Source organism: Aquarana catesbeiana, linkage group LG05 (genome assembly GCF_042186555.1).
Source record: "Aquarana catesbeiana isolate 2022-GZ linkage group LG05, ASM4218655v1, whole genome shotgun sequence".
NCBI lineage: Eukaryota > Metazoa > Chordata > Amphibia > Anura > Ranidae > Aquarana > Aquarana catesbeiana.
This window is the reverse complement of record NC_133328.1, coordinates 185,953,752-185,967,603: the sequence shown is the minus strand read 5'-3', so window position 1 is coordinate 185,967,603 and position 13,852 is coordinate 185,953,752. Positions and strand designations below refer to the sequence as shown.

General features: G+C 43.5%; 1 protein-coding gene across 2 annotated transcripts in view; it reads right to left on the bottom strand.

Annotated features, from left to right (window-relative positions):
• The window catches only part of LARS2 (leucyl-tRNA synthetase 2, mitochondrial), a 349,131-nt gene that overhangs the window by 89,181 nt on the left and 246,098 nt on the right, over nt 1-13,852 (bottom strand). For both annotated transcript variants that reach the window (XM_073630436.1, XM_073630437.1), the window contains 3 exons: nt 12,431-12,535; nt 11,068-11,183; nt 4,412-4,695 (listed from right to left, as the gene is read on the bottom strand). In XM_073630436.1, coding sequence (XP_073486537.1) covers nt 4,412-4,695; nt 11,068-11,183; nt 12,431-12,535 — 505 coding nt within the window. The remainder of the gene's footprint in view (nt 1-4,411; nt 4,696-11,067; nt 11,184-12,430; nt 12,536-13,852) is intronic.

The window sequence follows — 13,852 nt, the reverse complement described above, 5'->3', positions numbered from 1 at the left end:
TCTCAGAGAAGGCTACAGCAAAAGTTAGAGAAACACATCAAACAAGACAGAGAGTAAAGACCCAAACATTACACTAAAGGTCATTTTATAATATTAGATTAGGGCACCTTCGGTGTTGAAATTAGGTAATAAACATAGAAGAGCGTCAGCATCAAAATGTTCAAGTGGTCAATCAAGTCTGCCTCATTTTTTTTACATTTTTGTCTGAGTATAGATCTATTTTTCTCCCAAAAATGTTTGAATCCACTTACAGCTGACAGACTCACTACCGCTGCTAAAAGTCTATTCCAAGCATCAACTACTCTTTCGGTAAAAGGGTATAGGGTTCGTTTTGAACTTTCCTCCTGCTAGTCTGAGGTCATGTCTCCATGTTCTTGATCTAAATTTCATTTTGAAAATACTGCCCTCCTGGACCTTAATCACACCTGCATTTAAAGGTTTCAATCATTTCTCCCATTCCAAACTGTACATATTAATTTCCTGAAGTCTCTGCTGATACATTTTATCTCTCAGACCTTTAATTATTTTTCTTGCTGTCTCTGGACTTGTTTTATCCTATCAATATCTTTTTATAAGCGAGGTTTCCAGAACTGTATACAGTATTCTAAATGAGGTCTAAATAAACATCTATATAGGGGAATCAGGACCTCCTTCCTCCCCCAGTGATCACACCAAAAAATTCTATCCACTTTTCTATTTGGTAATTTTGCAATAATCTAAAACACAATAAGTACCCCAAATCTCTTTCCTCTCTGATTCTAGCCAACACTGTGCCCCAATAATGTACTCTATCATAGGATTTTCCTCCCTAAAAGAAGAAGAAAAATATATTAATTTCAAAGCCTGAACTAAAATGTACTCTACTTAATGCCTTATTTATTTTATTTAAATTCATTTGTTAAACCCCCCAAAAGTATTTATTTTCTGAAAGCAAAGATCCTGGGGAATAAAATGGTGGTAGTTGCGCTTTTCATGTCACATGATATTAGTGCACGTTGATCAAATGCAATCCTGTGCTCTAACCCGGCTAGGGCTGAGGACAGTTCATCCTTAGAGATAAAGGGTGAAGCAGCAGCATTGACTGTAGGCACAATCCCAGATAGGCGCAGCGGCTCAGATTGCCCGGAAGCCTCTGGTCCTTCAGGGGATACAACACTAGGGATACGACTAGGTTCATCAGGAACTACTGATGACATAGGTGTTCCTATCTCCCTGTAGTGTTAGTCCCGCTCCTCTTTTTTGAAGACCTTTACTAGCCACAAAAAGAGAGCACCTGGGTGTAGAAATAAAACACCTCAGAAGGGAGACCCTTTAATAGGGCTCACCAAGCCCTTATGCAACAATCCTGCTAAGCACCTTAGCCTGACAAGCAAAACTTGGTGACTCACGTGACCCGGGTAAGGAGAAATGAACCGCTGCAAGTGCCTGTTCAGAGTCTGCTCTGTGTCCCACAGCTGCCTTCTGGAAGCACCGCATGCTTGGCATATACAGCTTAAATAAGATGGCTGTGCACTGGAACGTTGTGTGCATGCATGCGTGCGCATGTACGTGCGTGGTCCGGGCGAACGAGTGTGGCTGTATTCACATGTGACGCAAATTTTCGTGCACCCAGATAAAGGCTACTGCTACTGCGTGCGCTATGGCCACTATACAAACTGCTAAGTCCAGCGGCACTTTTGCGAATGCACATGCACCATGGCCGCCAAACAACAACTGCTGAGTACAGCAGCTCTCTCGTGAATGCATGTGCACCCTGGTAAACCAAGGCAAAATGGCGCACCGTCATCCAACATCATACAAGTTAAAAACAGCCAGACATAAGCAAAAAAAGGTACACTTTGCAAACACCCACAGCTAGACCAAAACTCCCCCGTATGGTCACCGCACACAGATGTCCAGCCTCTAGCTAGCTTGACTGACTGTTACAATCACTGGGACACCCCACAATATTAAAAATAAAGGGGTTTCACTTACCCGTCCAGGCGTAGGGCAGCTTAGAAACTAAGAGCCCAATCTTCACCCTTCACGGTGGGTTCCTGTCACTTGAGGACCTTCAAGGACTGGGTACCCTTTTCATGTTTAAGGTCCACTCCCTTGGACCCGTACAGCACCCTGCAGGAATGCCTTAGCGCTGTAGTGTCCAGGATTCCACTTTGCAGGGACCAGCGCCCGGAGGCCGCATTACAGGCAAAACCTCGCAGGCTCTTGACTCTTCATTGCGAGGCTCGGGTACCATTTATCTAAGCATATAAAGCCTGTGTCAAATGGATCCGATCGGTCAATCACTTAGAGACCTGGAACTCAGAGAGCTCAAACAAACCATGCCATCCACCTTGCAGGCACTGGTAAAAAACTGAAGTGCTTCCTGTATGGGAGGGGTTACATAGGGGATCACTTTCTGTCTAAAGACCTTTGGTCTACCAGTGTCCATTCACCTAGAGATGAAGTATAGCCCAGCAGGTAATGAATATAAGCCTGACTCTGTGTCCCATGATATATGAAAAAGAAAATTATTACAACTTTTATACCATACCAAATGTCATGCTCATACTGGCGACTTCATACACATGATATGAAGATGTCCCAAATTAGTGCCTTATTGCAAGGATATGGTTACTGTTATTAACCAAACTTATGCTGTACAACTTTCCATTGATCCTCTGGCATGTTTACTTGGGGCACTAGATGAGGAATTATACATCCCAGTTACCTATATAGCCCTTATATAGCCTATATAACCCTTGCTCCTGTACCTTGCTAGGAAAATCATAGCATATTTTTGGCTCTTCTTTCTACCTGTAGGAAGTGGATTGAGCTAGTGAACTCTTACCAACATAGAAACTCTATGAGGAAATTTATGAATATATGGCAATGTTGGCTGGATACCACTGGTTTAGCCCCTCCCCTACTCACACTGTATCGCTTATTACAACTTTAACTTTTTCACAATGTACCACATATTTCTGAGTTCTTGTTGTCATGTTTGTTGATCTCAGCTATAGATGCCTTCCTCCACAACACTGTATGCCAAAGGTACCATTCTATGTCTTAATGGATTGGTTTGCACTATCATGGTGTTATTCATGACCCTAGACAGTTTTTGTGGTTTAGTATCGCAATACAATATTTGACTGCTGTAGTATACTGGTTCTTTGTGCTCTATGTACCCTGTCCAAAGAAAAATTTCATTTTTACAATGGATACACTTTTTTTATGATATGAACCTATATGCTGTACCTTTTTATGTTCTTTAATAAACACATTTTTTTATTTTAAAAAAATATCAAAGATGACAAGCAAATAGATACCCAACATGTCAAATTCTAAAATTATGCTAGCTTGTAAAAAATGACAACAAACTTTGGTACCCAAAATTGTCTATAAGCGTTGCTTTAAAAGCTTTTACAGATTATTAGTTTAGAGTTAGCCGTGAACGACGGTCCCTTAAAAAAATGGCACTGGCAGACAAGTGGTTAAGGGACTGCTAAGAGATTGCAAGAGATGTTTACTGCTGCTTTGTTTTATGTGGGTAAAAAAGGTTTTATCAAAACATCCTAATATCCATGTGTTACGGCATAACAAAAAAAAAAAAAAAATGAGCAAGCCTGTTAGCTGATATCCGCTGAATGACATTATTTGTTCCATTAGCTACGAAAGAGGAAAGCTTCAAGCCATGTTTTATTTGTACCAGGCAGGTACTAATCACACATCTCTTCCTTTGAAAGCAGATGAAAGCTCACCTTGAGAAAACTGCAAGAGTGGCACAAAATTAAGTCTTACAGGTGAACCCTGTTTCCTATGTAGTTTTACTGGTCCTATTCGCAAAGCTAGTGAAAATGGCAGTTTCTAACGCTACTTTCACACAGGGGCCAGCGGGCACTGGAGGTAAAGTGGTGCTATTTTTAGCGCTGTTTTAGCGGCGCTATTCGGCCGCTAGAGGGGCGGTTTTAACCCGCGCTAGCGGCCAAAAAAGAGTTAAAATCCCTGGCAAAGCGCCGCTGTTTTCAATGGGCAGGGGCGCTTTACACCGCTCCTACAGCGCTGCAAAGATGCGGCTTGCAGGACTTTTTTTTACCGTCCTGCAAGCGCACCGATGCAGTGTGAAAGCCCTAGGGCTTTCACACTGGAGAGACAGGTGAGGCTCTTCACAGGTGCTATTTTTAGCGCTGTAGCGCCTCAGTGTGAAAGTAGCCTTAGTATCCTGATATTTTGTTCCTTAAATCCAATCCTCCATGTAATATATGTTGCTGCAGTACCTAACCCTGTAGAACATTCTGATACACTTTCATGAAAGGCACAATAAGAAAAAGGTAAGGGATAAGCCACATCTCAGAAAAACTTCAGAAAAATAAGCCAGGTAGCTCTACTGAAAATTTGGAAGTGATGCGTGAAATATAGTGGGTTCTTTTACCTTGGACACTTGCAGTTTATCCAGTCTGTTACAGCTGATAAAGGAGATGAGCCCTTCCCTGTGAAGGAAGTCACTTTGGGAAGGAGCACAGGTAAGTCTTTGTATGGGACAGGGACAGTGCCACAGGATTTGCAATGGATGATGGGGATAGGTGTTCCCCAGTAACGTTGTCTTGATATGAGCCAGTCCCTTAGCTTGTCGCTGGTTAGATGTCCACCAACCCCCTCGTCCTGGGCTTGTTGGGTTATAGCACAAAATGCTTCATCTCTATGCATTCCCGTGAACTGAAAAAAAATCAACACAGTATAGTATATTAGACTTGATAATAGGGAGATGTGCATGTGAAAAGATATGAAGTCTTAGGGCTGATTCACATTAGACCACACGCATTCTGGTTTTGACAGCCCAATCATTTTAGTGGGCTGCCAAATGCACAAAAAAAGTAGTGCAGGTGCCACTTTTACAAATCGTGCCTCAGCAAACCACATGGTACTGCATTTGGTTGCATAGATGCTTTTGGGGTGCCATTAACAATTAATGACACCCAGGCTCCTAGCAAGGGCAGTGTGCCTTTCTGGTGTGAACAGGTCCTAAATCATAAAATATAACGAGTTAAGCGCTATTAAACTCAAAAACAAAAATTAAATATTTTACAGCTCATTAACCCTATATGTGGTTGCGGCATTCGTTTATTTTTTATGCTTTTTTTCACCTGGTGCGGCTAGTAACACACTTCCTGTCTTAGGGTTTCTCCACTCTGGAAAGAGAAGAAACAGAGATACATTTGGACAGAAACATTGTCAATCTGGGGAGCGCGTAGTGTTAGATGCAATAAAAATAAAACCAAAAGTTAAAAGAAAAAAAGTGCACTCAAAATACTTGTAACTATAATAAAATATATAAAAAAGATCTTGTGGAAAGTAAGCTAAAAAACACTCCATCAGAAAATAAAGTTCATGTCCATAGGATTGGCGGTCCAATTACACCGGATTGGCGGTCCAATTACACCGCCAATCCTTAATCTAGGCATTAGAATCATCAAGAGTAATTAAACACCTCTTGCTGCTCCTCACAAAATTGTATATCATTCGTAGATTTCCCCAAACAAAGAAACAAGAAGAGCACACACTAATGCCCTGTACACACGAGCAGAATGTCTGACAGGAAAAGTCAGACGGAAGCTTTTCATCGTCTATTCCGATCGTGTGTATGCCCCATCGGACTTCTTTTTTCGAAAATTCTAATAGACCTAGAAATGGAACATGCTCTAAATATTTCCGACGGAACCAATTCCTATCAGGAAAACCGATCATCTGTATGCTGTTCCAACGGACCAAAAACGGCGCATGCTGTGAAGCAAGTACGAGACTGAAGCTATTGGCTACTGGCTATTGAACTTCCTTTTTCTAGTCCCGTCGTAAGTGTTGTACGTCACTGCGTTCTGGACGGTCGGACTTTGGGTTGACCGTGTGTAGGCAAGACCGCTTGAATGGAATTCCGTCGGAGTAACCTTCGGAGTTTATTCGGATGGCAAAACCAGTCGTGTGCACACGGCATTAGTGCAGTAGAGTCAATAGCTTTAATATTAAACGTTTTAACTTTACTGCACTTTTTGTGCACTCTTCTTGTTTGTTTGTATGTTAGTGTTAAGGCCCGTACACACGATCGGACTTTTTGACAACAAACATGCAAATTAGCTATTTTGGAGCAACACCCGACCGTGTGTACGCTCCATCGGATAAACTTTTTCTGTTTCCATCGGACTTTTGTTGGCTGTGCGAGCGCACAAACTTTCCGGCAACAAAAGTCCGATGGAGCAAAGTCCGATCGTGTGTACACAAAAGCATCGGACTTTTGTACAAACTACAGTACGCAGCCGCGAGAATGTTTCCAGCGCGAACCCATCGCGCTGGTTCCCGGCGACAGGGTACTGTACATCTCGCGCTGGCTGCAATAGGAAAAACACATTTTCCTACTGCAGCGAGCGCGAGAGGGAATTCCCCTCTGGGGGCATACCAGGCCCTTAGGTCTGGTATGGACTTTAAGGGGAACCCCCTACGCCGAAAAAACAGCATGGGGGCCCCCCAAAATCCATACCAGACCCTTATCCAAACACGCAGCCCGGCCGGTCAGGAAAAGGGGTGGGGACGAGCGAGCACCCCCCCCTCCTGAACCATACCAGGCCGCATGCCCTCAACATGGGGGTGGGTGCTTTGGGGGAGGGGGGGACCCTGCGGCCCCCCCCACCCCAAAGCACCTTGTCCCCATGTTGCTGAGGACAAGGGCCCCTTCTCGACAACCCTGGCCGTTGGTTGTCGGGGTCTGTGGGCGGGGGGCTTATCGGAATCCGGGAGCCCCCTTTAATAAGGGGGCCCCCAGATCCCGGCCCCCCACCCTATGTGAATGAGTAAGGGGTACATCGTACCCCTACCCATTTACCTAGGGAAAAAGTGTCAATAAAAAAACCACACTACACAGGTTTTTAAAGTAATTTATTAGGCAGCTCCGGGGGGTCTTCTTCCGACTTCGGGGGTCTCTTCAGCCTCTTCTCCCGCTCTCCAGTTCTTCTGCCGGGCTCCTCTGCTATCTTCTGCTCTTTTGCAGCTCTTTTGCTAGCGGTGGCCCCGACTTCTGCATCGTCTTCTCCCCTCTTCTCTTCTTCCGATGTTGACACAACGCTCTCTCCGGCTGTAATGCTGTCTGAGCGCTCCGCTATGACCCCGCCCCCTATGACCTCACAGTCCCGGGGCATGCCGGGACTGTGATGTCATAAGGGGGCATGGTCATAGGATGACATGACCACGCCCCCTTATGACATCACAGTCCCAGCATGCCCCGGGACTGTGATGTCATAGGGGGGCGGGGTCACTGCCTATATAAGTCATAGTGGAGCACTCAGACACCAGTACAGCCGGAGAGAGCGTTGTGTCAACATCGGAAGAAGAGAAGAGGGGAGAAGACGATGCAGAAGTCCAGGCCACCGCTAGCAAAAGAGCTGCAAAAGAGCAGAAGATAGCGGAGGAACCCAGCAGAAGAACCGGAGAGCGGAAGAAGGGCCGAACACCGGGAGAAGAACCGAGCATCGGAAGAAGAGGCCGGAGAGACCCCCGAAGTCGGAAGAAGACTCCCGGAGCTGCCTAATAAATTACTTTAAAAACTTGTGTAGTGTGTTTTTTTTTTATTGACACTTTTTCCCCAGGTGAATGGGTAGGGGTACGATGATTATTAAAGGGGGCTCCCGGATTCCGATAAGCCCCCCGCCCGTAGACCCCAACCAACGGCCAGGGAAGAGGCCCTTGTCCTCATCAACATGGGAACAAGGTGCTTTGGGGTGGGGGGCCACAGGGCGCCCCCTCCCCTAAAGCACCCACCCCCCATGTTGAGGGCATGCGGCCTGGTACGGCTCAGGAGGGGGGCGCTCGCTCGTCCCCACCCCCTTTCCTGACCGGCCGGGCTGCGTGCTCAGATAAGGGTCTGGTATGGATTTTGGGTGGACCCCTACACTGGTTTTGGGGTGTAGGGGTTCCCCTTAAGATCCATACCAGATCTAAGGGCCTGGTATGCCCTTGGAGGGGAAGCCATGACTTTTTTTATTTAAAATTTGGTGTGGAGTTCCCCCTCAAGATTCACACCAAACACAGTGCCTGGCATTGGCGGGGATCCAAGTCGGATCCCCGCACCAGTGTGAACCCGGCTCGTAAGGTGTCAATCTCACCGATAAAAGCGGCGAGATTGACACAATATCACACAATAATACAAAAGTTGACCAAAGGGTGGTGGTAAAGAGCGGTGAAAGTTGGCTGGAAAAGTCCTGCCGTCTGTATGCAATACAAACTTATGGCCAACGCCCTTTGTACAAAAATCCACAGAAAAGTTTGTACAAAGTCCTATCGTGTGTATGGAGCTTTAGATGCACTAGCAGCTTTAGATGGATTTGACCAACTTGTGGGTTGAACGAAAAAAAAAGGGACTAGATTCCCCTATCCACACATTCGAGGTAGATGGAGGAATCCTCCCTGCTGAGCCCTTGTATTCTGACGACGGGGAGATCAATGCTGCCAGCTAAAGCCAGCAGTGCTGATGGAGTGGCAAACATCTGACAGGGCGGTTGTACAGAAGTCAATCGGTAGAACCTTCTGTACAACCAGGTTCTGTACACCACCCTGCCCATACTTGGATGGAAATCCAGCCAGAAGATTATTCTTATATTTCCTTGATTAGCTTTTCAGCTTTTAGTGCCACCTGCCTGTTTACTGGGCAATAAAGCAATAGTGCGAAGAGCCTGATTCAGGGCCCATTCACACTATAACACAACGTGCTGCACTTCACGCATTTTGTACATTGAGGGACATACGAATAGGCTGTCAATAAAAGAAATGTCTTTGTATAAGTCAAGAATCTATTAAAGTGTATATACCATGTCTGTCCAGAAAATGTTCATTGTTAATATAACGGGAACGGTTTGCATGACATCAAAGCAGCCTGGCAGTCATGGACTGGAATGCACATTCGTGAACAATGACAACTTCACTATACAAGTCAGTGGGGGCGCTAAACACCATTGAATAAGCATGTGTACTCCATGGCCGTCGCATTTAAAGTCACTGAGCAAGTAGAGCAATGAATCTGCATCAAATGCCTGAATATTGGTCCATGGAAACTATTCATGATGATTCAGAAGGCTTAGGGGACAATCCAATGAGTGCAGCACAAATAAAAGTGTGGCACAAATGTTTCAAAGATGGTCGAGAATCTGTTGAAAGTGATCTACGTCCTGGAAAGCTTGCATAAAGCAGAACACCTGAGAATGTTGAACGTGTACAGGCTTCAATCATCTATGTATGGTGACTAGAATGAGAACTAGAAGCTGATCTGGGGATTCCAAAAATGACAGTGTCAGAGATTTTGCTGCAGAATCTTGGAATGAAAAATGTTGTGGTAAAATTAGTTCTGTGGCTTCTGCTACCAGCGCAGCAGGAATATTGCGCTGCAGTTGCTAATGACTTGCTTCAAGCCGATACCATAGAACCAAATTTCCTCAAGAAGGTCAAACCGGAGATTAACCGTGGGTCTGCGGCTATAATCCAGAAGTGAAGGCCCAGCCATCCCAGTGGAAGTTGTATCTTTGAAGGGGAATGAGGAGTCAATGTCCTATATACAATGTTTCTTGTATTTTGCATCTGCTTCAATAAATGTCTCTTTTTTTTATAATACATGGCTGGATACTTCCTGGACAGATCCCGTAAACCATAGCAATGAAATTAAATTATTTACTCGCTTTTGGTCTGTTAACCCCTTGTCGCAGCTGCTCCTGGCCCTTTCAGTGGATTTAAATGCCGGGTGGCGGATGCAGGCTTTCAGATCTTGTGACTCCTGTGATTGGTTGTCATATCAATCACATGATCAAAAGCTCCTGAAGTATGCAGCTGGAGCTGCCCATGCCATCTCAGTTACTGTGTTGGTAGCATGTTCTCAGCATTAAAAAGCAATTCCCCGTGGACGCATGTATGCAGGTGCCTAACATTAAAGCCCACCCACACAGAGGCCACATAAAGGCGTAAAGCTGGCAGGAACAGGTTAAATATACCATTGAAAGCATTTTGTTCTATCTGTTTGATAGGCACAAAAAAGCTGATAATTCCTGTGCTCTCTGCCTGAACTGCATTCTTATCAATTAGCCCTGTTCACAGTTTTCCCTGTGAACTATAGCACACTCCCCATGTTATTGGGAAAAGGAGAGGGGGGTGTAATGTAGTCTTAACAAACTTCCTATCCTAGGGTGACATTGCATCTTTTCCACAGCTATAGAACGATAAGTTTGTTCTGTTACCTTAAAGCCGGCCAAACACAAAGCAAAATTTGCCCTCCTGCCTCACATACAATACTTCAACTTCAAAATCAAAGTAGCTGGGAGAAAAATTGTCGGGCAAATAGCAGCTACACCCATCCAGATGCAGGGACTGTTTGGATAGTCTGACAGCTGCTGGTGCCGGCTGTTAGAATACAACTTTGCAGTGGGAGAACCATCCAGCCATCTGTGTGGTTTACTGTGGACAGAGAAATCTGTGTGTTTGCCCTGCTTATTTGCAGGATCATTATGTGAAACTATAGGGAAAAAATCCTGAAACAAAAAAAAATGCAGCCACATCTTAATTGCCATTAAATGATGATTTTTAAATGTTTATACAAAGTAAAAGAGGTCACATTTAATTAACATTTTTTTACCCCCACTGCAAACTGTAGATAAACATTTCCAAGCATGTAACTATGAGCTGAGAGGAGGCTACTCTATGATCCACATTTGACAGCTAGCAGTGCGCACCATGCACATTAAAGATCGGGAATTAATCAGAGTGGTTTCTGATTATGTGAACACGAGATTTCATAGTCAACAAACCTGTCTATGACCCAGCTGTCATTGTATTTCTGTTCATTTTCAAAATGCATGGACTACCCCCACTTTCAGTCGTGCTTTCGACTAGCCAAGAAAACACCACCAGTTTTACTGTAGCAAAGAAACTGAGCACAGTTCAGACCGACTTATATGCTGTGCTATAGTTACCATGCAGAGATAACAAGGCCAAATGCAAAGAATTACAAAAAACAACTCCCATTGCATACTGTTAGCAAATGATGTTCAAAAGTACCAGACTTACCCTTGCTGAGTTTATTATTCTCTCAGTGCCATCACTAAGATTTTCGGTAACCGTTGTATAAGTCAAACCCAACTTGTCTGCCAAGATGCCATCTTCCAAGTTTGTGCTTGGAATACCTATCAATACAAAACTCTGAGTTTCTACAGCATACAATATTCAATTTCCAGCTGAACAAAGAAAAATCATATCTGAGATGTCTCCTCCGACAGTGCTTGTCATAATCATTTCTTGATCCTTATTCTGATCAGCAGTGACAAGGTACAGGTCAATGCACTATGGGCCCAATTAGGTCAAAAAAATGACTTTGCATCTTCTTTTATTTTAGGGCTTTGTTTATATACATAAATTCAGTTCTGGCCTTTATTTATTTATTAATGGTGAAATCAAAAGTGCTGCACAGTAATCTCTAGTAACTAATCACATTAGCTTTCACCTCAAATAAACAGAAATTCTATCACCTAAACAGCTGCTATGAGCTACAGTAAATTTTCCGTTGTTTTTACTGCTATAAAATAATCTCTGCAATAGTGCAAACTGCAGTAAAGTACAGTTGCCCATAATAGTTATTTATCAGTATATGGCAGTCAGAACAATGAAGCTGTGTGCCTATTGGTTTGTAGGGGTTACATTTTAATACTGCTCTCTGCCTTATTAAATAATGGCCTTAAAGTCTTTAATGTGTGGCTTATTTTTTTCTAAATCCTCTCTTTTCTGAGAGGGTAATTTATTTTTATAGTTATTCTGTTCTGAAAAATTCCAGAACCAATTACCAAGTATAAAGGCTAGTCATGATTCCCTGCCTACAAAAGAGCTGACGATGTAAAGCCTAATACATTTTCGTTCAACCCAGCAGGCTAAGTGAAGAAAAAAAAAAACTGGAGGAGCTCAAGAGGAGCTGCCGTACTAACTGTCCGATGTTAGTGCAGTGATCTCCCCGCTGAGCTTTTACATTCTGACAGGACAGCTGAGAGTGCCGATCGGATGCCGATTGGCAGACCTTTTTCTGTCATGCCCTTCGACAGGAGCTGAACATTCGACCGGCTTCTGTCGGACCGGCTGCCGTACACACGGGCCAAATGATGGGGCTTAAGAGGGTCACATTTGAGTTGAGGATGGTTCATTTATCACTATGTTTTTTGGGCTGTGGTAGAAAACTAGGACATCTTGAGGAACCCCCTTGCAAATAAAGCCATATGAATACACATGGATATAGTGTTCCTTGTGGGAAATGAACCTTAGACCCTCGGTGCTGTTTCCAGCGCTTGTATTAGAGACAAGAAAAGACCTAATAGGTAAGAAACAAGTAGTTATGGAAATGAAAAAATATATATATCTTAAGTCAATTTTTTAAACTTTAACTTACCAATTTTACTGTCTAAATAACCCTCAAATTCATTTTTTTCAGAGATGATGATTGGTAGCTCTTGCTTAGTAAATAAATTTATTGCAGATACGCGAGTGAGGCAATCTGTGTTCACAACACAAAGAGAAAAATGAAACATACATAGGTTGATCACATGCGAATGCAACATTTTTACATGCTTACTAGCTATAGCATGATTCCTTCCTTATGTATTGTCTATTTAACCATTTTACTAAAGCATAACCTGAGTGCTGATAAGCCAAAAGTCCCCTCTCTTCTTTACTCAAGGGGACACAGCACCCACTGGTTGCTAAAAAGAATGTCTTATCACAGAAGAGTTTTCCACTTTGCAACAGAACATTTTACTTAAAGTGGTTGTACACCCTGTACAACCACTTTCACCTACAGGTAAGCCTATATTAAGGCTTACCTGTAGGTGCTTGAAATATCTCCTAAAGCTCCAAGGTTTGGGAGATATTTACTAAAAAGGGGTGAAGATGGATGCTCGCTGCTAGTGGGGACAACGGAGACATCACAGGCTTCGGTTTCAGGTAAGTGACACATAATGGGCTATTATGCGATGCATAGTAGCCCATTATGCTTTACCTTTGCAGGGAAATAAAGAGGACGTAAAACCCACCAGGGTTTACTTCCTCTTTAAGCTTTAGCAGAGAGAAGACGGTGGTGTTTCTGGAGCATGTACAGATAGGTTTTCTTTTTTACCTTGCATTTTTGGGTGGCACAACGAATGTTCACAGACTGAGATTTTTGGAAGTATTCCTGAGCCCATGCAGTGATGTCCATTACAGAATCATGTCTGTTTTTAATGCAGTGCCATCTGAGAGCCTGAAGATCACGGGCATCCAATACTGCGTTTTGGCTTTGTGCTTGCGCACAGAGATTTCTCAAGATTCTTGGAATCTTTTGAAGATACTATGTACTGTAGATGATGATATAGTTAACCACTTCCCGACCAGCCACAGTACACATATTGCGGCAGTGCCGTATCGCAAAAAGTGGCCTGGTCATTAAAAAACCTTCCGGGGCTGAAGTGGTTAAAAACTTAGCAATTTTACATTGAGGAACATCATTCTGAAATTGTTTAAACATTTTTTGAAGCAGCTTTTCACAGATTGGTGAACCTCTGCCCATTTTTACGTTTGAGACACTCTTTTTTTATCCCCATTCATGTTACTGACCTGTTGCTAATTAACCTAATTACCGTATTTATTGGTGTATAACACGCACAGGCGTATAACACACACATTCATTTTAAGAGGGAAGTTTCAGGAAAAAAACTTAAATTTTAAATAAGTTACTTTGAAGCAAAATAAGTGTCAGTGCCCATCTGCAGCCTCACCATTGCCATCAATGGAGCCTGAATGGAGGCTGATCAATGCCCATCTGCAGCCTCACAAGTGC